At 43.1% G+C, this 25,112-nt stretch overlaps 2 protein-coding genes across 3 annotated transcripts in view; one reads left to right on the top strand and one right to left on the bottom strand.

Moving 5' to 3' along the window:
- The window catches only part of WWOX (WW domain containing oxidoreductase), a 983,029-nt gene that overhangs the window by 300,385 nt on the left and 657,532 nt on the right, over positions 1-25,112 (top strand). The gene's annotated exons all lie outside the window — the stretch shown is intronic.
- Positions 72-6,722, bottom strand: LOC134389275 (uncharacterized). 2 transcript variants are annotated; one of them, XM_063112802.1, is made up of 2 exons: positions 1,747-2,283; positions 72-1,240 (listed from the first exon to the last, which is right to left on the bottom strand). In XM_063112802.1, exons 1-2 carry the CDS (start codon positions 2,281-2,283, stop codon positions 908-910), a joined length of 870 nt encoding a protein of 289 aa, XP_062968872.1. In that variant the 3' UTR covers positions 72-907. The 2 variants fall into 2 exon arrangements, 1 of the variants encoding a protein (XP_062968872.1); XR_010024692.1 differs by lacking the exon at positions 1,747-2,283 and adding an exon at positions 6,243-6,722 and having other exon boundaries at positions 1,157-1,240.

The following is a 25,112-nucleotide window of genomic DNA, read 5'->3' as shown; positions in this document are numbered from 1 at the left end:
TTAGAATCCTACCATTGAAAGACTCCCGCAGTGGGTAGTCAGTCAGTTCAGGGAGACCCTCCCAAGGAACAGCGAGACCACGGCTTCGGATGCAAAAACAAGAGGTTTATTGAACACACAGGTACCCGGGCGACTCAGTCTTTCGAAAGACTGGCGCGCCGAGTAGAGCTCCTGGGTCCTTTTTATAGCAAAAAGCGCGGGTACAGAAGCGAGAAGCAAGGTAATTGGTTAGTTTAAATCAAGCCAGGGGTGAACTTCGGTCAAGTGGGAGTCCTTGAAACAGCTGAGGGGCACTCTTGAAACTTTAACTGACTTGTCTATTTCTGGGAACTATCCGCCCTTGGCTCCGGGCTGGGGCCCAGGTGCATAACTGCAGATATCTCAGACCTGCCCTCTTGGCTGTACTTTCCCTATACCCTTGTAAAAAGCACTTCCTTCATTCCCCCATTTCTCTTGTGGATCGCTCTAATCTTAGAGCGGAATTAAAAGTTATCTTCGCCATTTAAGGTTTGGTATTTTTGCCTAAGGACCAGAATCTTAACTGCACTTACCCTATCATTGATGAATTGGACTAGTCTATTGATGACGTAGGGCCCAAGGGTGAACAACAGAAGGAGGAGTAATAGGGGCCCGGCGATGGTTGACAGTAGGGTGGTCAACCAAGGGGAGTTATTTGATCTGGTTATAAGCATTTTCATAGTTTGAGTCAGGAGGCCTGACTCTTTTAGAGGCCGGTGCATCAATTTCTGGAATATCCCAAGCCTCGAGACCCGCCGCCAGGGCACATATATCAGGGGTAAGGGAGGGCCACCAAGTCCAAAGGGGGTGGACTTCTGTCTTGAACCAGACAACCTTTCCAGTTTGGGACAGTACCTGCCAGGTGAGGGTGTTGGGCTGGTTAGGGTTATTACTTGGTAGGCTTGCTCCGCCGCCGCCGAATGCGCAACTTAAGAGGATTATCAGTCCTCTCCAGCTCCCAGGATTCATCTGGTACGGAGGGTGGCGCAGGCTTGAGGTGAGAAGCATGTACCCAGGCTGCAATGCCGTCTACTTTTACCGCTGTTGGTGTGGTCAGTAGCACCAGGTACGGGCCTTTCCACCGAGGCTCAAGGCTGCCGGTCCGATGGCGCCTAACAAGCACTTGGTCTCCGACCTGGAACGGATGAGGGATGGCCACGGCACCTGGCTCGTATACCTCCTTGATCTGGTCCCAGATCTGGGTTTTTACAACTTCTAAAGCCTTTAAGTGAGTAAATAAGACAGGAAGAAAGTTATCATCGGGACCCAGTGTTCCTCCCAACTCAAGTATGGGGGGGGTCCCCCGTGGAGGATTTCATAGGGAGTTAGACCGTACTGGCCAGGGGTATTCCTGGCTCTGAACAGCGCTAAGGGAAGGAGGGCCACCCAGTCTTTTCCACCGGTCTCTAAGGCCAATTTAGTTAAGGTCTCTTTGATGGTTCTATTCATTCTCTCTACTTGACCTGAGCTCTGGGGCCTATACGCACAATGTAATTTCCAATTTATTCCCAGTTGTGTGGCCAGTCCCTGGCTTACCTGAGCAACAAAGGCTGGGCCATTATCTGACCCGATCACCTTAGGGATCCCGAAACGGGGCAGGATTTCTTCTAGTATCTTTTTACATACAGTCAGGGCCGTTTCAGTTTTGGTAGGGAAAGCTTCTACCCATCCAGAGAAAGTATCTACAAATACTAGCAGATACTTGTTTCTATACCGGCCAGGCTTTACCTCTGTAAAGTCTACTTCCCAGTATACGCCGGGTCGATCTCCCCGTTGTCTTTTTCCGGTCTCTCGGTAGGTGGTAGCCGCATTAGTCATGGCACAAGCCGGACACCGATTGGCGACTTCTTGAACGGTGGACCGGAGATTCGGGATGGAGAGGCTGGTGCGGCTCGTTAGTTGAAGGAGCTTTTCTGGTCCTAAGTGTGTTAGCTGATGTAACCGCTGAATGAATTCTTTTCCCTGGTCAGGAGTGAGCTCTCTTGGCTTGGTCCTAGCTTGAGCAGGCTCGATTGGCTCTTGAAGCTTTATAGTTTCTGCTAGCACCCTGACCGACAGGGCGGCTTGTTTTGCAGCCTCGTCGGCCCTCCGGTTCCCGGCCGCCACAGGGTTATTTCCTCTCTGGTGGCCCGGGCAGTGGATAATGGCGACCTGCTGTCCGTGTAGATGTTGATGTTTTTTCCTTCGGCTAGGCGTAATGCCTGCGTCAAGGCGATTAGCTCGGCCTTCTGGGCTGATGTCCCTTCTGGCAGGCTGCTTGCCCATACCGTCCGTTTGCCATCTACGATGGCGGCCCCTGCTCTCCGCTTACCTTCCACAATGAAGCTGCTACCGTCTGTATACCAGGCAGGCACTCCGGGCAATGGCTGGTCCTTCAGGTCCCGTCGAGTCCCAGCTTCTTCAGCAAGGATTTCTGAGCATTGGTGTACTGGGGTGGATTCTGACTCGACTGGTAGTAGGGTAGCTGGGTTCAGGACAGCAGGGGGCGCGAAAGATATCCTTTCGTTTAGCAGCAAACTCTGGTAATGAGTCATTCTGGCATTGGTCATCCACCGATTGGGGGGCTGCCGCACAATACTTTCGAGGCTGTGGGAAGCAATCACAGTCACATTTTGCCCCAAGGTTAACTTATCAGCGTCTTTGAGGAGGAGTGCCACTGCAGCAACCGCTTTTAGGCAGGTTGGCCACCCACTGGCCACTGGATCCAGTTTTTTTGATAGATAAGCTACTGGCCGTCGCCATGGTCCTAGGGTCTGAGTAAGCACTCCTCGGGCCACACCGGCTCTTTCATCTACGTATAGAGTAAACGGTTTGGTGAGGTCTGGGAGAGCCAAGGCGGGGGCAGACAGCAAGGCTTATTTTATGTGGTCAAAAGCCTTTTGATGCTCCTCAGTCCAGGTAAAAGGAATGTTTTCCCTTGTCAGGGGGTACAAGGGTGCAGCCAGGGAAGCAAACCCAGGAATCCAGAGCCTGCAGAATCCGGCAGTACCCAGAAATTCGCGGACCTGCCTGGGGGTTGTGGGAGTGGGGATCTTCATAACTGTAGCTTTCCGGGCCGCGGTCAGCCATCTTTTTCCCTCTTTGAGCAGGTACCCCAAATAGGTGACCTCCTTCTGGCATAACTGGGCCTTTTTAGCTGATACCCGGTACCCCAACTTACTCAGTTCCTGCAAGAGCTTCTGTGTCCCTTTTTTGCAGCCTTCATATGTGGGAGCCGCCACCAGGAGGTCGTCCACATATTGGAGTAATGTGACCTGGGGGTTGAGAGCCCTAAAAGGAGCTAAATCTCGGTGGAGGGCCTCGTCGAAGAGAGTGGGAGAGTTTTTGAACCCCTGTGGCAGCCGTGTCCAGGTCAGCTGACCTGTGTTACCTTTTTCTGGGTCTCTCCACTCGAACGCGAACAGTGGCTGGCTGTTGGGGTGTAGTCTGAGGCAAAAAAAGGCATCCTTGAGATCCAAGACTGAGTACCAAGTGTGACTAGGCGGAAGGGAACTCAGGAGGCTGTATGGGTTTGGGACTGAGGGATGAATGTCTTGCACCCTTTTGTTAATTTCTCTCAAGTCTTGGACTGGCCGATAGTCATTGGTCCCTGGCTTTTTTACTGGTAGCAGAGGGGTGTTCCAGGGCGACTGGCAGGGCACTAAGACCCCTAGGTCTAAGAACCTTTGGATGTGGGGGCTGATGCCTTCCCGGGCTTCTTTAGTCATTGGATACTGTCGGACGGCCACCGGTGAGGCACCCGATTTCAGCTCTACTACTACTGGTGGGACGTTATTGGCCAGTCCCATACCTGTCTTTTCTGCCCATACGGTGGGAAAAAGTTGGAGCCAGGATGGGTCGATGGAGGGAGAGGCCGGCTTTTCATACAGCCGGTATTCTTCTTCTAGGTTTAGGACCAGGCACATGGTAGAGTGATCTCCCCATGTTACTTGTGGGCCCTCTGTAGAAAACTGGATTTGAGCTTTTAGTTTGGTTAGGAGGTCCCTGCCCAACAGAGGAGCGGGGCACTCGGGTATGACCAGAAAGGAGTGGGTTACTTGTTTATATCCAACTTTTAAAAGTCTCTTTGTGGTCCAGGGGTAGACGTTGCTTCCTGTCGCTCCTTCTACAACTGTCCGTCTAGGCTCTATTTCTCCCATGGGTTGGGTCAATACCGAATGTTCAGCCCCGGTATCGACCAGGAACTCAATGGGGGTCTCCTCCACAGTCAGTGTTACCCTAGGTTCGGGGAGGGGGTCCGAACCCCGACTCCCCTAGTCATCTAGGGATAGAACCTTGGCTTCTCTGATGTTCTTTTTCCGGGGACATTCTCTTGCCCAGTGACCCTTCTCTTTACAGTACGCGCATTGGTCTTTGTCTAGAGGGGGTCTTCCATCCCTAGGTGTTTTCTTTGCCCGGTTGCTCAGGTTCCCTGTCTGCCTATCTCTAGACCCTCTTTCACCTACCACTGCGGCCAAAATCCTAGTCAAGTTTTTTTCTTGGCGCCTATCGCGCCGTCTCTCTCTCTCTTCTGTCTCTCTTTTTTCTCTTTCTTGTTTTTCCTCTTCTGTCTCTCTCTTGTGGTACACCTTTTCTGCCTCTCTCACTAAATCTTGTAAGGAATAATCTTGGAGCCCCTCTAGCCTCTGCAACTTTTTCTTGATATCTGGGGCTGCCTGTCCGATGAAGGCCATTGCAACCGCAGCCTGCTGCCCCTCAGAAGAGGGTTCAAACGGAGTGTACCTTCTATAGGCCTCCATTAGGCGTTCCAAGAAAACCGAGGGGGGTTCTACTGGTCCCTGCAAGACCTCTCTTACCTTAGCCAAATTGGTGGGGCGCCGGGCTGCCCCTTTGAGACCTGCCACTAGAGTCCGGCGGTAGACCAGAAGACGCTCCCTACCTTCGGCCGTGTTGTAATCCCATTGAGGTCGATTGAGGGGGAAGGCCTCATTAATGAGGTTCTCGAGTTGTGTAGGGGCCCCGTTGTCCCCGAGAACGTTCTTGCGGGCCTCCAGAAGAATCCTTTCTCGCTCTTCAGTGGTGAAGAGGATCTGGAGTAGCTGTTGGCAATCGTCCCAAGTGGGCTGGTGAGAGAACATAAGGGACTCAAGAAGTCCCGTGAGTCCTGCTGGTTTTTCAGAAAAAGACGGGTGGTTAGACTTCCAATTGTAAAGATCTGCTGAGGAAAAAGGCCAATACTGTAGAGGGACCAAGCCATTAGGCTCAGCTGGGGGCCCTATGGCTCGGAGGGGCAAAGCTACGGTGGAGTCAGGACCGGAGCCGTCTCTCGGACTGCGAGGTTGGCGGCTCCTAGTCCCCGCAGCCGGTCCCTCAGGGCTAGGATCACCGGGCGCTCGGCCTGGTGCCGATCTGTTTCCCTGAGGGGCCAGAGGGGGCAGCGGAGCCGCCGGGTAAGGTGGGGTTTCAGAGAGAGAAAATAGGTCATCTGGTGTCGGGAGGACGGGGGGTTGGGGAGGGGCGGAAGGCTTCCTTGTAGGTGGCCTTTGAGTATTTTCTGATCCCGAAACAACAGCGACTTTGCTGGAGGGTGGCACCCAGGGAGGGGGATTCTGGGCGAGGTCTTGCCATACCACGACACAGGCAACCTGGTCCGGGTGTCCTCCGGTCTCCTGAAAAACAATCTTTTTAACTGCAAAAATGACAGTAAGATCAAAGGTTCCCTCTGGCGGCCAACCTACGCCGAATGTGGGCCACTCAGACGAACAGAAAGTCTGCCATTTTCCTTTTTTGATCTCCATGGACAGATTGTGAGCCCTGGCTTTGACATCTTTCCAATGATCTAGAGTAAGGGAGAGGGGCGTAAGGGCACTTTGCCCCATCTCGAAAATTTCCAATAGGGGAACGACGACGCAAAGACCTATCACAACTAAGACAAAAAGAAACCAGAAACGGCGACGAGACCGAGTGCCGTAGAAATAGAAGAAAGAGTCCGATGGCAGAGCGCGCCTCCCGAGACGCGGTGAGACCAAAACACAATAATCCTCTGCCAAGGGGTCCACCAGGCGTCCCTGGTCCTCCCCTGATCCTGGGACGTCTCCCAGGATTGCCGGGTGGCGAGCCCCCGAACACGTCTGTTCGCTACCCGCACTTCGCTCCCAGAGCGACTAACCCGGAACAAACTGAAACCAAAATGCGCGCGCTCAGAAAAGACAGTCGAAATCACTGAGTCAGACACAGAGACGAGACACAGAAACGAGACACAGAACGACTGCTGGCCAGCTTACCTCCCGTTGGTGGGTCGGTGGTCCCTGGGTGGGGGTCTCCGATCCCGGACGAGCCCCCAAATGAAAGACTCCCGCAGTGGGTAGTCAGTCAGTTCAGGGAGACCCTCCCAAGGAACAGCGAGACCACGGCTTCGGATGCAAAAACAAGAGGTTTATTGAACACACAGGTACCCGGGCGACTCAGTCTTTCGAAAGACTGGCGCGCCGAGTAGAGCTCCTGGGTCCTTTTTATAGCAAAAAGCGCGGGTACAGAAGCGAGAAGCAAGGTAATTGGTTAGTTTAAATCAAGCCAGGGGTGAACTTCGGTCAAGTGGGAGTCCTTGAAACAGCTGAGGGGCACTCTTGAAACTTTAACTGACTTGTCTATTTCTGGGAACTATCCGCCCTTGGCTCCGGGCTGGGGCCCAGGTGCATAACTGCAGATATCTCAGACCTGCCCTCTTGGCTGTACTTTCCCTATACCCTTGTAAAAAGCACTTCCTTCACCATACTCCCAAGTAAGACTCAATGTGGCAGTTCAGGCCAGATACCATGATCCTTTATGTATTGGCATATATTTTTCCATTTATTTCTCACAACAGTTATACAGTGTTACAACTATTATTCTGATTTTGCAGCAAAGAGCTTACCCAGCCTGTTCAAGAAAATGGTATACCAGCATTCAAAACGTTCAGTAGGTACTCCCAGCTTCATTTATTTTGTCAAATACGAAGGTACTTCAGAAAGTGTGGAGAACTAAAAGAGGACATGAATCTTCCCATAAACTTTTTGAAGACCCCTCACACACCATAGTGCCCCTGTCATATATATCTAGTTGTGCAGTTATGTTTCCTTTTAAAAAGTGTGACGGCACCTTCATGAAATTAACCGCCCCTCCCCCCCATTTTTTTCCACGTAAGCTTTCAGTTTCGGTAAACATCTTCACCACAGTACCTAGGTCCCAGCCAGTCCTGTGCGGATTGGTATGTAAAGTTGAAGCTGAGTACTGTCAACGTGCCTCTTCGGGTGTTCTGAGCGACCAAATATTTGTGTTGGCGTGTAACAGTAGAAAGAATATCATGTGTTAGGGCAGCAAGAGCTTAGCAGATGTTTTAGGGAACTGCATTTTCAAGACATTTTACATCTAAAAAATGGCTTGAGTTTGTAGAACTTCTGAAACGATTGGGTTACGTTTCCTGTGGCCGTGTAAAGCCAGTCATTGTGCTGAGTTTTAACAGATGTGCAGCTACCCTGCTAATGGATGGACCTGAAACGCCGGTTCTATTGCAAAGTTATAAATTATAACGAGAAAAAGCACAAGATGTCATTCTTCTAACCTTAGGGAAAGCCAAGCTGGGTAATTCTGCCCTTGAATAACCTGCTGCAGGGTGATTTATAATGGTACAATTTAAAACATAATGAAGGAGATAATAGATGTTGATTTGTTCTTTAAATTAGTATTTTAGAAAAATACTTCTCCCCTTTCCCCTGCTTTAAATACCTGCAGCTGACTACATTGTTGTAGATGCTATCAAGGACAAACCCCCCTGTTTGAATCTTTACTGGTACATTAGCATATCGTGTACAAGGCACAGGGGTTTTTTTATGTTGGGAGGAGGAAATAAAAATTTTCAAACTGGAAATTTCAGCGTGTTCTTCACTAATCTAAATATTTTGAGACTGCTGAGTGAAGGGGCTGAATTCTCTGGCTGCCTCGTTCTTGCCAGTCCAGATATGTTAGAGAACTGGAGTCTGAGGACCCCTCTGTGGTTGGGACATACTTGAGCCTTCCTGCAGCGGCCCCCACAGAAGGACCCTGTGGCTGGGCTCCTGTTCTTCCCACTGAGGGCACCTTCCTGCAGCCTCAAGCATTCTTCTTATTAGTCATATCTCAGTTCTGTCCAGAGCTTTAAAATTTACAGTGTTTGCTTAGTCTGGAGGCCAATGGTTATGGTAAGTTGGAAAAGAGCAAAGAATTTGAAGTCATTAGGTCTCTATTCAAAACTCTGTCTCCCCCAACCTCCTTTTCGTTGTATAATTTGAAATGATTTAACCTGAGGGTAATTTTGTGCATTGGTTCAGATGCTTTGGGCTGTGAGTTATTAACACCCACTTGAAGGTAGCTGGAATAATAGAGGTTTGTTTTTCTCACATATCCAGAAGCCCTAAGGCAGCCTGTGGTATGTCTGTCTACTGTGTGGGCAGCTCCTTTGTGATCGTCTTGGCTTTCCCCTCGTTCTTACAAGACGGCTGCAACAGTGCCACCATTGCATCCTGTATGACATGGTCTAAAAGCAGGATGGGGGAGGTGGGGCCCCTCTTTGCCTGCCTCCCTCCTTTATCAAGAAGGGGATTATTCTTTCTTGGAACCATCCTCCAGAGTCAACTGCCCTCAGCTCCCACCAGCAGGGATTCAGTTTCCCGTCCATATCCTAAGTGCAAGGAATGCTGGGAAATTACCTAACTGACATTTTGAGCCTCTAGGGTGGGAGGCAAGCTCTGGTGGCAAGGAGAGAGGGTAGGGTAATGGCTTTGAACAGTCACTATTGAATAGGTATGCATATAGTTTTCTCATGTGTCAAATGGGAATGCTGTCTGTCACACAGGGTGGTTGTAAGGGCCAGTGAGAATTAGCTGGAAGGCACCTGGCCTGATCCAGTTCCCATCCACTTGACCAGCCTTAGCTCAAGCTGCTTCCAGCCCCAGGCTCTTTCCTTCCTTGGTGTTTTGAAGCATATTGTTCTTCAGTCTCCATCTCCTCCACTCTTACTTTCTACTCATTCTTCAGAACTACATCCAAATGTCACCCCTCACGGAAGCATTTTTGGTCCCTCAGATTAGATCAAGGGTGTCCATTATGCTCTCATAAGAGCCAGTGCCTAGAATACTAGCTGACCCCAATAGCACTCCGGAAATGTGCACTGAGTGATGAAAGAAGGACCCACAACTATAATTTTTTAAACAATTTTATTTAATGTTTAGATAGAAAATTATTTTCTCAACATAGAAATAAAGAAAAACCTCACAAATTAAATTTAAAGTCAATTGATAAGGTACCAATTTAGCACTCAAAGATTAACATTCTTAATGCAAAAGAATTCTTAAAAATGAATTAGAAAAATCTAAGTAGAAATTTGGTGAAGGACCTCAGCAGTTAAGTCACACACCCCGAGAAGAAACACATGTGGCTAATAAGTACATTTTAAGATGTTGTTGCAGGGGTTGAGGGGGTAAGAATAGCCCTTGGCTCCTGTCTCAGGACTTGGGCAGCTGGCGCTGGTGCTTGCCTGGTTGTGGGCGGGGGTGGGACTTGAGGCCCATGGCCCATGTTTCCACATCAGTAGTTTACAAAAATAATTTCTCTAGTTTTGTATTTAATGTCTGTCTCCCCTACTCTTGAAAGTGGTGCTTTTGCCTTCACACTATTGTATCTCTGGTTCATACCGTAAATGCTTAGGAAATATTTGTAAATAATTAAATGAAAGATGATTAGGTGCCTAATAAATGGTGGTTGTTAATACATTCTTTATCAGTAGTTTCTCTGAGGTAGGATTGCAGTGAAGTGCAGTGAATGTGTAAATAAAGACATGATGAGGCCAGGGGACCCGTGCAGAGTCACGCAGCAAGTACATAGGAAAAGATACATAGGAAATCTGGGACCAGAGGTCAAGTCTCCCCAGGCTCCTGATCAAGTGCCACGCAAGGGATCTACCCAGAGGGGTGTGCATGAGAGGAACACATGAGGAGAGAGTGTCTAGGAACAGGAGAAAGAGGATAAACTTTGGAGTGAGACAGCTCTTGAATCCAACCCTAGCTCTACCTCATCCTAACTCTTTTTTTTTTCTTGTCTTTTTCGTGACCGGCACTCAGCCAGTGAGTGCACCGGCCATTCCTATATAGGATCCGAACCCAGGGCGGGAGCGTTGCCGCGCTCCCAGCGCCGCACTCTCCCGAGTGCGCCACGGGCTCAGCCCCTCATCCTAACTCTTAGGCAAGTTTCATAACCTGATTAAGATGCATCTGTAAAAGTGGGATGTTATCCCTACCTCATGGGCTTGTATTGAGAATTAAAGAACATTATGGATGTATAACATGTGGAATGTCCAAGGTGCTCAATAAACATTAACTGGTATTATTATTACTGCCTTATGGTGGAAATTAAAGATCACGAATGTTCAGCAGTCAGAACATTCTAGATACTCAATAAACATTTGTTATTATTGTTATTATCATCACCATTATTTTCCCCCAGCTTTATTGGGGTATAATTGACAAACAAAATTTATATATATTTATAGCATACAGTGTTGATATACGTGTACATTGTGAAATGATACCACAATCAAGCTAATTAACATATCCATTACTTCACACAGTTACAGTTTTTTTGGTGGGGGCGGGTGTTGAGAACATTTAAGATCTACTCTCTAAGCCATTTTCAAGTATATAACACATTAATAATAACTATATTTGCCATGCTATACAATAGATCTCCAGAACTCATTCATCCCATCTAATTGAAATTTTGGGCCCTTTGACCAACATCTCCCTATTTACCCCCACCCCTCACCCCAGCCCCTGGCAACCACCATTCTACTCTCCAATTCTATGAGCTGGCCTTTTTTAGATTCCACATATAAGTGAGATCATATGGTATTTGTCTTTCGGTGCCTGGCTTAGTTCACAAGAAAAGGGTAGCTTCTCTCCCCATTGCTTGTGGCTGCCCATTCTCCCAGGGATGGTGCTATGTCTGTTGCAGAAGGTCTGATTCTCCCTGTGAACACTGAGCATAAAAACACCATATGCACCAGCCTGAGTATCCAGAGAGGCAATTACAGAATGGTTAGTAGAACTGGCTGTGCCACCAGCAGCACACCTTAGCTTGGAGGAAAGATTGGCCTCTTTTTTGTAAAAAACAAAGAGGAGGAAAATATATCCAGCTTCGTGAGGCGGTACCACCTCATCGCTGTATTTTCTGCCTCGCTTTGTAGTGTTTTAAGTCTGGCTCAGCCTTTGTTCCTGAACGAGCACCCAAGAGGGGAAAAGTGCCTATCTGGCCTTAATATGTGTGACAAATTACTTAATGAACATTTAACCAAGATTTGAAATTCCCCTAGTTTTATCTTCCTCGTTCCCTTTTCTTCTGTGTGCCCGTTGGCATCTCAGTAATGCACTAACTCTTTGTAACTCTCTTTTTAGCTCTTTTATTACTTTTTTTTTTAAAGTTAGTGGTGCCTTCTTTGATCCTCCCCTCTTTCAGTTTCCTTTTCTCCAATTTCATACTTCTTTTCAGTGATTTTTGGCTGCAACACAGTTTAGATATTGAAGGCCAGCGTGATTAAACAGATGCCAGGAGTTTGTGCTGCCCCATGATGATGTTTCTGGAATGTTTCTTCTGTGAACATTGATTTTTGTATAACTCACTGGACATGCTGAGTTTTCCTTGTGAGGTGTAAGGTAATGTTTTTCTGGCTAAAATAAAGAGGACTCAAACCTGGTACTCTGAATTGTTCAGAGATCAAACCTACCCCCCTTCTTATTACACTAAGATGGAGGAATATTTTGGAAATCACTGAGAACGTGTTCCATGTGACATGATAACCAAGTAGGTGCCAGGCTTTGTGCTCCTGGGTTTACTTCTTTATATATCTTGCCTCACCTAATGTAATTGTAGAGTTTGCTCTAATTAAACAATTGTGTGTCTCTGAGCAAGTCACTAACCCTCTGTGGGCCTCAGTATTTTTTGAAATACAAAATGAGTTATTTAACCAAGATTAGTTGTCCTATGGGTTTACAGAACAGTTTCCTCTGAAAAGAAGGCAGGACACACCTGTGGGACAAAAAGCAGTCCTCTCATTGAGTACATCTGACCACAGGGAAACCTCATTACAGTGTTGTTGCTTTTCTCCTTGTTGGAAGTGGTGGGCCCACACTTGGGAATGACTGGCCCAGAAAACCGCAAAGGTACAGTTTCAGCTCCATAATTCTGTGCATCTCTTGAATCCCCAGTTCCAAACATGCAGTAAAGCTGACTGCATCTCAATTAATTGAGTAATGAGCCAGTTGAGCCTGTCTGTGAGATGCACACCTATCTAGACACACCACTTACTGGAGTGGAGGGGAATGAAATGATACAGACTTGAAGCAGGGCATGCACTGATCTAGTGTATAGAATCTTTTTTTCTCACAAGCAATTATTTTGGCCAGTGCTCTTTTATAAATATGACACTCCATCTAGTTTCAGAAAGGATTTGAGGCATTCCTGAATAAAGAGGGAAATGCTCTAGAAGCAGGCTGTCAGTTGAATAATTCACGTGTGGGCCACAAAAAGCTAGGTACAAGGACTTTTTGATGTTCATTCATTCATTCACTGAACAAATGTTATTGAGCATCTGTCATATGCCAGGGGCTCTGCTGGGGACAGAATGCTGAACAAGGCCCCTGTCCTCATGGGGACCACGTGTTGGAGAGACAGATATAAACAGAAAAGAAGGCAGGGACCACTCAGACTTCAGGCACGGAAGGACCTTTAATTAATTTGAGTAACTGTTTTCACCAATTCATCTTCAAAGAAAGAAATATCATCACCTTTGATTAGAAAACAGAACAAATAAGGAAACAGCTTTATTAATGTTTTTTTTTTTTTTTTTTTGATTATCCTACACTTTGCTTTGCTTAGGAAAATGGGCTGGGTAATTTGGCCAAAACATTCAACTGGCTGACTATTTGTATGTGGACTGAGTTTATTTTGCTTGTTTTGGATCTGGTAGAGCCTGAGAGCAAAATGCTGTGGTACTGATGTCTTTTTCCTCCTTGGGTGTGGTGAGAAGGTCTTGATAAGGATTATCCATAAAACTAGTTAGTAAACTATCAGTTTAATGTAAAATGGTCATCAAATGCATATATCATAGTTGAGAACATGTATTGGAGAGTATTTTGTAATCTAGAAAGCCCTTTTTGAATCTTAGGAGAAAGTATGAAAAGAGTATGGGCTTTTAGGATGTCTTGAGTTCAGATGCTGATCTTGCCACTTGCCTGCTCTATGCCTTTGGTCACCTTCCTGAAGGTCTCTCACCCTTGCCTGCCTTCGCTGTAACATCAGGCAGTTATTGTGAGAACTGAAGATTGGGAGGTCTGGAAGTACTTGGAAGCATTTCTTGCACATCATAGGAATCCAGTAAATGCCAGGAGGTATAGTTATTATTGTGATGGTTTTATTATTATTATTATTATTGATATAATAATAATTATTATAATTGTTCATTATTGCCTTATAAAAATTACTTATTATATATTGTTCATACTAGTTAGTGATCATTGCTTACAGTACCAGTTTATACTTAATTTTAGATGTATTTAGGCTATGCCTTGTGCTTTTCTTTGCTATACGGGAAGGTCATGATGGCAGGATGTCTTATTCATTCTTCTTTGTACTCTGTCCAGTAAAGTGCCTTGCAGAAAGCAAGTTCTTTAAAATTGTTTGAGTTATTTCTTGCTTTCTGAAACAAACAGCCAGGGTATTTGATCTTATAAAAATCTGGCCCACATCAGAAGGGGACATGGGCAGATGGATTTTCCAAAATTGCAGAGGAAACTGGAATACAAGCATACTTAAAAAGTTAGTGGAAAAATAGAACTGGAAGATATTATGAATATTTTCATGAACTTTTTGAAGTACCCTCATATAACTTTGTACATTTACTCCGTTGCCAATGATGACAATATTTTAATACCATGATAATAAATTATTTCTTGAGCATTTGCTACAAATTAGTAAATCTCTGTTAAGCGACTTATTTTGTCATCACAATTGTAGAAGTTCAAAAAAATTGTTTTCCTCATTTTACGCACAAGGAAAGTGAAGTTTACAGTGCTGAATAACTTATCTTAGATCACTTAGCTAGTAAGTGCTGGGGATGGCATCAAATCCAGGTTTATCGGGGCGTAAGCGTACTCGTAATCACTGCAGCTGTAGCTATGTGTATATATGCATACGCACATATATATGCAGCTATACTTAAGTGTATATATGCATACATGCATATCTTCCCTTATCTTCCACTGTTCCAGAAAGAATGACAACGAATTAGAATTTAGCAAGAGGTGAAAGGAAGCACAGAAATGAACATTTACTTGAGAAAGAAAATAACTTATGTAAGGTTGCATTTCACAGACCTACACAGCCTTACTGGGGAGTTGGTAGGAGGGTTCTAGGGAAAGGCACACTTTGCTCAAAGCTACTTGCAGCTGGTGAAGAGCAGCAGAAACTACCAGAAGCTCCAGGAGGTATGGCCCTGCTCTCACCTATCCTAGTCCATGCATCCAGACACTGGCCTGTGAGTATGTGGTCACCTCCGTTCATTCTTGTGAAGCTGACAAAGGGACCACAGTAATTCATGGTGGGGTAGTACACTTGTCCAAAATGAGCAAAATAGCAAGGCAGAAATTAAAAATAATTTATGTATTCGTTATCTGTCACCACATAACAAATTACCCCCAAATTTAGCAGCTTAAAACAATACATAGTTATTATCTCACAGTTTCTGTGGGTCAGGACCCCAGGCATGGCTTAACTGAGGCTTCTGTGTCAGGGTCTCGCAGGCTGCACTCAAGGTGTCAGCCGGGCTAGAGTCATCTCAAGGCTCAGTTGGGGAAGGCACTACTTCCAAGCCTGTGGTTGTGGGCAGGAGTTCCTTGTGGCCCAGTAGATTGAGTACTTTGTTTCCTCACTGGCTTTTGGTTCCTTGCCATGTAGGCCTCTTCAGCATGGCAGCTGGCTTTATCAAAGTACGTAAGCCAAAAAGGAAATAGAGTCCAGTAGCAAGACTAAAGTTCCAGTTCTTTGTAACCTAACCACAGAAGAGACCTCTCATTGCTTTTGCCGTACTTGTTTTATTAGAAGTAAGTGACCAGGTCTGGTCCACATTCCAGGGGACAGGCAGGAATACTGGGAGGCAGGGATTATAGTCCCGATCTTCAGTCCTGCCTACTGCACTCTACAAGTTGAGTTTTGTGTTGTTGTTAGTGCCTTTTGGTGGGCTACGCGGTGGCAGATGTTCTCTCAGGCCTTGGCGAGATTTCTTGGGCTGAAGCCACAGCCCTTGCTATTGATGGTTGTGTCTTCACCCTGCTCTTGTGCTCGAGTCCCTTCTGCGTCCTTCTTGTCTTTCCTCTTTCCGGGCTGAGAGAGGTATAGAGTGCACCCATTTAAACAATAGATGTATTTATGCATTTCTGCCTCATGATGGGAGATAAGATTTAGTCCTTTAATAAGAAAGCTTATGAAAAGAATAAAGAAACGTGTGGATTATGCTACCTAAATTCAACTATTTGTTTTCATGCTGCTTTAGTGGAAGGGGCCCATGTTAATTGATGGCCCAAAGTTTCTTTTTAAAAAAAATTTGTCAAGTTTGGGTTTGAGTTTTAGAAACTGGCCAGAAACACTGAACTTTTTTTAAAGCCATAAAGCTAGATAAGCTTTGATTATTTCAAAGTCCATGTAGAATATTCAGAGTAAATATAAGCGCGAGTATGTGTTGTTTGTTTTTTGTTTTTTGTTTTTTTTTTTTTCCTCCCTTAAATAGGAAGCTAAAAAAGAGTGAAAAAAAAAGAAACCCTTTATTTTACTGTTTTTAGAAAATATGATCGTGATAATTTTGAATGCTAAAGTGTAGTTTTCATGACATAAAACCACCCCTATTAAAATGTTTAATAAATAAAGTATCTTGTTTAGTAATATCCCGATTTCCCCTATGAAATATCAAGTTCTTTTACTGAACTGGGGCTTTTTGCTTCTTCACATACCACCTTGTATAGAATCTGTACCACTTTAAATATTTCTTCCTTTAGTTTCATATGATGGGGTTTCTTTAGTCACTTACATTTTGAAAAAAGAAAGTGAAATATTCTTTAAGAAGCCAAAGTAATCCACAAAAATGTATGGTGTTTGTTCAGCTGGATATCTTATTTATTTGAAGTACTGAGAGAAATCTCTTCTGACTGCTCAAAAAAGGGGAGAATAAACAGTGAGAGTGTCCAAGTAATCTGAGCTAGAAAGTTCCTTTTTTTCAGAGAAAAGTTATAAAAATTATATTTGCTAGATCCAAAAAAAATACTGTATATCAACTACTGAGACCTGCATGTTTTCTTAGTATTCTCACTCTTTTAAAGAAAAAAAAAAAAAAACCCTGTAAAATCTGGGAACTTTATAATATTTTGGTATTTTAATATTCCTAGGTAGGTGAACACAGTAAGTCTGTTTTTTCTTCTTGGAACATAACATCTCTTGTTGTTTTGTGTGTGCAATGTGTCATTTGTCTCTTTGTTGATTCTTCAAAGCCATAAAAAAAAACAAATAATGAAATTAGCATGGCTGAAATCTCAACATTAACGCTGAGCAGATTTCCTATAAGGAAGAATCAAGATGATGTTTAAAAGAAAAAAAAAAATACAACATATTTCAAAAGAATTAGATTCTGGAGTACACCCAATTAAGAAAATTATAATATAGTTTTCTTCTTTTTTTGTTCTTTGTAGTCCAAACATTAGGAAGGACATGGCATATTTTTGTGGATGAGAAGTAGGGGAACCTACCATATTTCTTTATCCTTAATCTGGAAAGGTCTTTTCTGAGCTGCCATATGATTTTCCCTTAAACTTGAGCTTGTGTATTTCATCTTCCAGTATCACTTTGTCTCATTGCCAGGTGAAAGACTCTGTTGGGTTCATATGTGAACTTCGAATAGAGGCCTTTTTCATCCAAGGCCAAAATTTTTTTTAAAAAATTGGAAATCAAACTCACCTTTGCCAAATCCACCTGATCATTGACATGCCCCTGTGTTAGTCTGTAATGTGGAGATTTGAAACCTATCAGTGAATAAGTATATGTTCTACAGGACGAGAGGACAAAGACAACCAATAATATCAACAAAAACAGCTCGCACTTATTAGGACTCACTTTGTGCCAAAGCCCTGTTGTAAATAACTTTCGTGTGCCAAACTCATTTATTTCCCACAGTCCACTGCCAGCATCACAAGGTAGGCAGAGGCTGACGGCAGCATGTTTATCTCAGGTTGGTTGAAGGAGGGTGCAGTGTGATGTAGCAGAAAGGCCATGCTTTGAAGTCGGAAAAAACAGACTCTAAATGAATCCCAGCCCTTCCTGCTGGTGACTCCATCGTTGTGAGAAAGTCACACTGCCTCTCCAGACTTCAGATTTTCTTTTTCTCTGTACAATGGAGAAAATAGTTCCCACATCTTTGGGTTGTTGGGGGATTAAGACACAACTCAAACCTATGGCTCATAGTATACACTCAAGAAATGCTAGTTTTCTTTGTATCCTACAAGTTAATGTGAACTTCCTGAAATTTTACTGATTTTTAAGGACCTATAGACAGCTGTTGTCAAGAATATTATCTATTACATGACCTCAAAACATATGGAGCTATGCCAGGGCAGATGAGAAACACCCTTTAACTCTGAATTCCAAGGGAAACCCCTGAGGAACTGCCATAATTCCTTCCATTTGATAATGAAATTATAATGTAATGTATTGTTGGAACTCATAGTTCAACATAGTTCTGCTCACAATGTATTGTTAGAACTCACAGCCCTTTTGCAAGCCGTGTAACACTTTGGGTTAGCATATCAACTTCTTTCAGTTCTGAATGACTCTCATACATTGTATTCACCTTGTTCTCTGTTTGTGCTTTCTTTAAGTCACCTTAGATACCTGTTTTGGAAGGTAAGATTTGAGTTTAATAAAGTGATGTAGGTTGAAGAATAAGCATACCCCACAGAATCTCATAAAACAAGAGACCAGAAATAACTTTATCTTGTTCTGTACTCTTAGACATATTTCTTACCAACAAAAGAGATAATGTAACACCCTTTGAAAAAAATGTATATTTTAATCAAAGCATTCTGTCTTCAGAATATTAGAAAGCTTTTTTTCAACTTTTTTCCTTCATATGATTCACATAATACCAGTTATTGATTACTATCAAGCAGTAGGCCCACTGTCCAGATGGTCGATCTTTTCATCAGATATGCATGTATTTGTGTGTGTATATGCACATGGTGTGTGCATACGTGTAATCACAATTCTTCAAAAACTAACAAATTCATGTTTATTCCTTTTTTGGTCTTTCTCTTTCTATTTCTCTACTATTCCCTTTCTTTTATGCCCACTATTGTTTTCTAGTGAGCTATTTATATCTTAAAAGTATTTTTGTGAAATGTTTATTTCTTATTTAGTTCATTTAAGATGGTTTAAAAAGACAACAGGAGTTAGCATCGGCAATGCAAGTGGATGCTTGTAGACAGTAAGTACTCAATAAATAGTTTGTTTAAGTTGTATCCTGCAGATAGATATGTACACTTAGGAAACCTGCCTAGGGTAGGCAGAGATGCAGCCAGCCAATTCGGCCCTGCTTTTTTGATCGTGAACTTTTTTTTTTTAACTCTATGTTTATGAATAAAACATTTTAATCAGAACTATATCAGCATTGATCAATTTTTTCTTGGAAGTATAGTACAGGGTGAATTCCATTAAGTCAATTAAATACTTTGATCCAGTTTTTCAACAATACAAAGACAGTTAAGCTCTTTCTTTTTTTATTTTATTGAAATCCTTTTCATCAAAACCCATTTTTTTCCATATTTATTTCACAGTGAAGATTTCATTTATCTGTTTTCTGTACACACCAAACTTTACACTTCTTTCTGTTGTGAGTTTTCTTTCGTGTTGATTATTTTCACCAAGTCTACACTTTTAGGGTGAGCAAATCTAAATTTCACCATGTGCAGCATTTGTGGTCACCAAACTTTTGTGATGGTTATTTCAACCAGAAATGTGTTATTATTTTGATAAAAAAATTCATTTTTTTTTGCTAATACCTAAGAAATTCCTCAGCTAGTCTGCTCCAATTTTCTACAGTTTCTCATTTATTCAGGATTGGTCTCTGAGATGTTGCTAATCTAACTCATTCCTAAACTTCCAATGCCTTGAATGACTTTGGAAGCCTTGCCTTCTCTATGCTGTGGCAGGGCAAATAGATAAGTGACAGACGGACATGTTTGATGTTGCTCTATAACAGTGTCTTTCAAACTTTTTTTTAACACTACTGAAGTTCATAATGTTACAACCCAATATAGGTATACTTACGCACACTCGTGTGCATAATATGCATATATGTGTGTATGTGTCTGAAACAAAAATTTTATCAAATAATCCTCTTATGGCCAGTGTTCTTTACTGTTTTTTTCTTGGTTTGGATTTCATTTTCTAAAGAGCTTATCGTGACCCAGTTTCAACACTGTTGTTTTCACCACCAAATCTCTGCTCTAGAACTATTTTATCTGTTCCCATCTGATAAATGTTCCTTGACTGTCTCAGGTGTCAGCTGCTGACTTAAAGGTCAGCAAATGCAAAAATTAGGAATGTATTATCCTAGCCATATGGGGACTTACCTTGAAAGGGGCAGAAATGTAAAGATTGTTAAAGTGAAGTAAGAGAAATACCATTAGGATGTGGTACTTGTTCTGTCTTGTGGGTAGATACAACAGTGGTCAGATAAAGGTCCGGAATGGAGATGGCATCTTTTCTGAGACTTGAAGCTTATGTCGAAGGTAAACATGTGGACACAGGGCTTCCACTCAAGATGGCAGAATAGACAGTCCAGGGTGTCACTCTCTCCCACAAATCAAACAATTTACAACTATAGAGAAAAGCAACATCAGCCAAGCTGGGGCCACTAGAGCTCAGGGAGAGAGGAGAGACCTATGGAGTGCATGAAGGCAGGAAAAGCCACAATGAGAAAAAAAAACAACAAAAAACTGCTCTGACCATTTCGTGCCTTGGCCACTTTAAGGCTAGAACTGCTGAGCCCACGGAGCAGGAGCTGGCAGAAGCCGCAGCTATGCCCTTTGGATGGAGTTGCTTGGAGGTGGCAGGGGAGAAGAGGGCCTCAGTGGCCCCCAGGCCAGGAAGACCACTAATAGGGTTCCTGTGGACCCACATAGGAGCAAGGAGCCACAACAACTGAAAAAAAGGAGCCACTCAGAGGCCAGTGAGTCATCGCAGGGGACCAGCGCACAACCTGTCCCACAGGAAGTGTTTGCAGCACGGGTGTGGAGGAGATGGGCTCACTGGGAGAACACTGGGGCACAGCAGGGACGGCTGATCTATCTACATCCCAGTCTGCAAAGGACCACTCAGAGGAAACTGATCGAGGATGTAGAATTGCATGGGGTGCAGTTTGATGGGGTGCGTTTTGACACAGGCCCAGATCAGAGTTTGTGCACAGTCCAGGTCCATCGGGTCTCTGGAGAGCTGGAAGTACCTATAAAGCCAGCCACTATAACATGAGCTGCCCAAAAAGCCTTCCCTAGGGAAGCAGCAGCAAAGCAGCAACTTAGCTAAACCACAGAGCTCAAGTACTGGTCCCAACAGGAAGTTCCCCCACTTTAGAAGTAAGCAAAGGACAAAAAATTAGTTCTGGCTCAGACACACTGCCAGTGCCTCAGGCCTGCCCTGGGACATGAGGTATGGAGCCGGGGATGGGATCCCCTTCCTACAACCAGGCACACCGCCAGTGCCTTGGGGGCCACTTGGGGATCCGAGGCTTGGAGAAGGGGACCAGATTCCCCTCCACAGCCAGGCACACCACCATCGACAAGGAGTATGCCACAAACATCACCTCCACTTGGGTGGCCCACCACAGCCACCACAATAACCATGGCTGCTGTGAAAGCGGCTAGATGCCACAACCACCACGCAGATGGTCCACCAGCCACTGGAGTGCATTGACACAGGAGAATCACCAGCAGAGACCAAAGAAAAGAGGATGTCTCTCTCCTGAAAGTCCATTCCAGAGTGACAGAAGAAGCATCTGCTCTGTGATAATATTGGGGGACCTGAACACACCTCTCAGCATTGGACAGATTATCTAGGCAACAAATCATCGGAGTAACCATTACTCTTTCAGAAGGAGAGACGAAATCTAGGGTAATTAGAGAGGGAGGGAGAGGGGGATGGGTAGAGATTGGACAAGGAGCATAAAGAATAAATATAATTTTTAACAATAAAAAAAACAAAATAAAACGTGGACACAGAAAAGAGAGAATTTTAGGTAGACTTGGCAGCAATGGCACAGCTAGAACTAGGACTAGGGATAAAATTAAGGGGGTGCTAAAAAACTCAGTAATCAAGGTAAACAATATTTTAATGCAGTATTTTTAAAAAAATCAAAATTAATTGAAAAAATCATGATAAATAAAATTTCAAATTATAAATCAAGACAGAATCAGTATTACAGCAAAAACTCAAGTAATGAACATGAATTTGTAATGATCCATGCCTTGAGGAGGTGAAGGTAAAATAAGGCTAACCAAGGTTCTTAAGCTAAGGATTTTGGACCTTAGGATTTTATGTTAAAATTGACGATGACAATAATGACAATGGTGATGATGGTGAGATTTAAAAAATTAACATTTATTAAGTAGTTGTGTGTACCAGGACCTGTGCTATGTACCTTGTCTTTTTCTCACATTGGTTCTTTGAGAGTGCCAGTCTCTGTTATTATCAAGGAAGCTTGGAGGGAATAAATAGCTTGTTTAAGGCCATGTAACTAAAGGCGGTGGAGTGGGATTCAAGCACTTTCCAATGGATGGAAGCACCCAAACTCTAAATCCCTACTACCCACAATCTCTATTAGCTCCAGGTTGTGTCTGGTCTTCAGAGAGATCATTTTTATGGCAGCAAGAAGGTGAGTTAGAAAGAGGAAGACATTTTTAGCAGAGACCAGTAGAGAGTTTGGAAGAGTTGGCCAATTAGAAATGTTGTGAGTCTGTACAAAGACGGCATTGGGGGCCAGGAGGCATGAGAAATAATACTCCCAATGTTGCAGAAGTAGAAGTAGAAACTTTTGATGTGTCAACTGAATATGGAGATAAATGAGCAAAAATACGTATGGAATATATAAACTTGTGGGTAAATTTGTTGATATATACATACATGCATGTGTTCATAAATAAACAAAGGAAAATATCTGATATTTAAGTTTTATTTAGTGCTTAACAAAATATTTTTCTATCTTTTTTGTTTTTTTAGCACTAGCATTAAATTCTTGCCTTAGGGATAACTGATAAAGCTGATATGGGACCATATTTTAACATAATTTAAAGTATTTTTCCTTCTGATAAGTATGTTGTTTATTTCTATAAATAATTATTAAAGTTGTGACTCTGCAACATCTTCAAAACATCTTGATATATCTGTTTGTTGATGACACTTAATTACTGATGTAAGACGGATTCTCGAAAGAGAACACAGAATATCCACATGTGACACTTCCATAATATGTGTAAAAATTATCATGCCCATCCATTTTTCAAATAGCTGTGGCCTTTTGGTGAATACCAACATTAACAAACCGTGTTAACATGATTTAAAATATGCAGTGAAATTTGCAATGCCATCTGATGACAGAACTATCAAATTAGCGTACGTGGCGTTGACTGATCGCCTTTATAAAGAGTTACTTGTTTGAACAGGGAAGATGCACTTCCCCTTTGGGCTGGCAGCATTTCTGAAAGCACTGCCTTAAATGATGCTACTGGAAGGATGGTTTATTTGATGTTGAAATGTCATACAATATGTGCCCGTCCCACAATTTTAATCTGCTGTGCACTTGAGGGAGTTGGCATATGTTCAGGCCGACTGGTAACATTCTGTCTGATTGTGTGTGTGCTTGTGCACCCTTTTCTGTTTGTTTTGTTACTGTTGTCCTCATTAATAGACCTTTGCAGGGGCCTTTCTCGGATCTCAGATGACAGCTCTTTCAGAAAAGGATTATCCAGGGGTAGCAAAAGCTCCCCTGCAGAGTTGCCATTTGACTACTTTGACTAAAACAGCAAAAAGCTTTTTCATTCATTCCTGATTTGCTAGTTGTTCTCTTGGTTCTTTCAAAGTAATGACTAATTACAGGTCTTTGCATACAAAACTTCAGTAAGCAAGTGTCACCTCCTGACTTACACATTTATCCTGAGCAAGTGGAGGTGAATTCCACCAGAGTTGGTGGGTGGAAATACAAAACCTCTTTTTTCTAGTTATATATTTTTTTATATTCACAATTTTCTATTCTCAAATGCCAAACTTTCTTTTGAGAAATCTTAATAGCCATTCTTCTAAGACTCTGCCTTTATGACATTCATGGGGACCATAATGGGCACATGTGAACATAACACGACTTTAGCAGCTTTCACTAGACTTAGGAACTTACCTAATTTTCCGTGCTGTATTTCACATCCTTTTGTTTCTGGATGAGAAAACTGAGGAATCCCCCAGAGATGGTGCATAACTTGGTCTCTCTGAACTTGGCCTATAGACTCTAAGTATTTATTCCACCCTTCCCTATTCTCTGCCCATTAATTGTTTATTTCCTGGGCATAGCATTGTTTGTCTTAAACATTTGTTTATTCTCTTATCTCACATTTATAGCATAGGAGGTCATTTTAAATTATATTATTATTTAGCATATGAAAAACAAACTAATTTTTAGCATTAATACTAGGGAAGACAAAATGACAGTAACAAATATATGTGTCTGTTTATATTTATATATGTATACATACAAAGGAATACTTATGTAAACTCATACAAGTACTAGTGGGTACCAATAGGTGGCACTGTGTTTCATCTGTGTGTGGGCAGAAGGTAGAATTAGCTTGTACAAGTAAGGTGGGGCAGGGAGGAGTGTGATGGGATGATTAGCACATCCTATTGGGCCTGGGGAGGAAAAAAAAAAATACCTCTTCATTGCGAACAATTTCCATTTCCCACGTCACCTTGGCGTTTAATTTACTTCATTTAACATGACTACTTGGAGTTTTCCTAGGTTAGTCGCTCCTCTTAGTTATAACCTAGAGGGATTATATTAGTAAACTATTGGATTACAGTATCTAAATGGAGGCCAGAAGACTTTGGAAGAGTTGACCTGCAAAGGCCTTGCATGTTGAGATGAACTGAGGCTTCCTTTAGTCTTCTCAGGTGGCCACTGTTTGTTGTAACCTCAGATATCATCTAGGTAAGGCCATCAGTTTGGAGATTAAGTAGTTGATACCTGAAATGTTAAGAGACTGTTTCAAGTTCACACTGAGAGTGATGTAATGCCCCTTTCACCAGGCTAAGGGATGTTCACCTATTTCATGTTCTAACATGGCATCTCCAGTATTTTTAAAGAATGCCTTTTTTCTTGCTTCTGGCTATTTCAGAGTGGCCTCCGAGTCAGGTGTGATTTTGTCTTTCAACATGAGAAGCAGCTTTCTCTCTTCCTCCTCCCCTTCCTTCTACCCGTCTTCCTTTTCTCCAATCATTGAGGTCATGTGTGTTAGCACATTTTCTTGCTTTTTCTCATATTTTCCTTAAACTCTGTACATATGAGTAGTTATGACGTATGGTTTAATTGTAATCTATCAGGCATCAATGGCTTTTTATGGGCAAAATTTACTTTCTGTACTTGTGTGTACCATTATTAAAGACTGCTGATGTTTGCCAATGGATATTCTTGAAAATCATTTTTTAGTTCAAATGCTGTTAAGTATTTAATAATAATATTATTATAATAAATAATACCAGTGATGTGTTTGCATTCCTATTCAGCCTGAAGACCTACTTGATATTGCAAAAGCAGAACTTGGTTTTAAAATCCAGAGAAATTATGCATAATAGAATAATGAATGACTCTGTTCCTCAAACCCATTGGTCCGTGATAAGGCTCCGCTAAACTAATTTTGGAACATCCCAGAGCCATCTTTGATTAACTTACCCTTAGTTTGCCTGCTTTGTTTATTAATCCAAAATTTAGCTGCATAGTGACTTGGGCATTTTTT

Source organism: Cynocephalus volans, chromosome 10, assembly GCF_027409185.1.
Source record: "Cynocephalus volans isolate mCynVol1 chromosome 10, mCynVol1.pri, whole genome shotgun sequence".
NCBI lineage: Eukaryota > Metazoa > Chordata > Mammalia > Dermoptera > Cynocephalidae > Cynocephalus > Cynocephalus volans.
The sequence above is the reverse complement of the archived record's forward strand: the minus strand, read 5'-3'. Positions and strand labels throughout refer to the sequence as shown.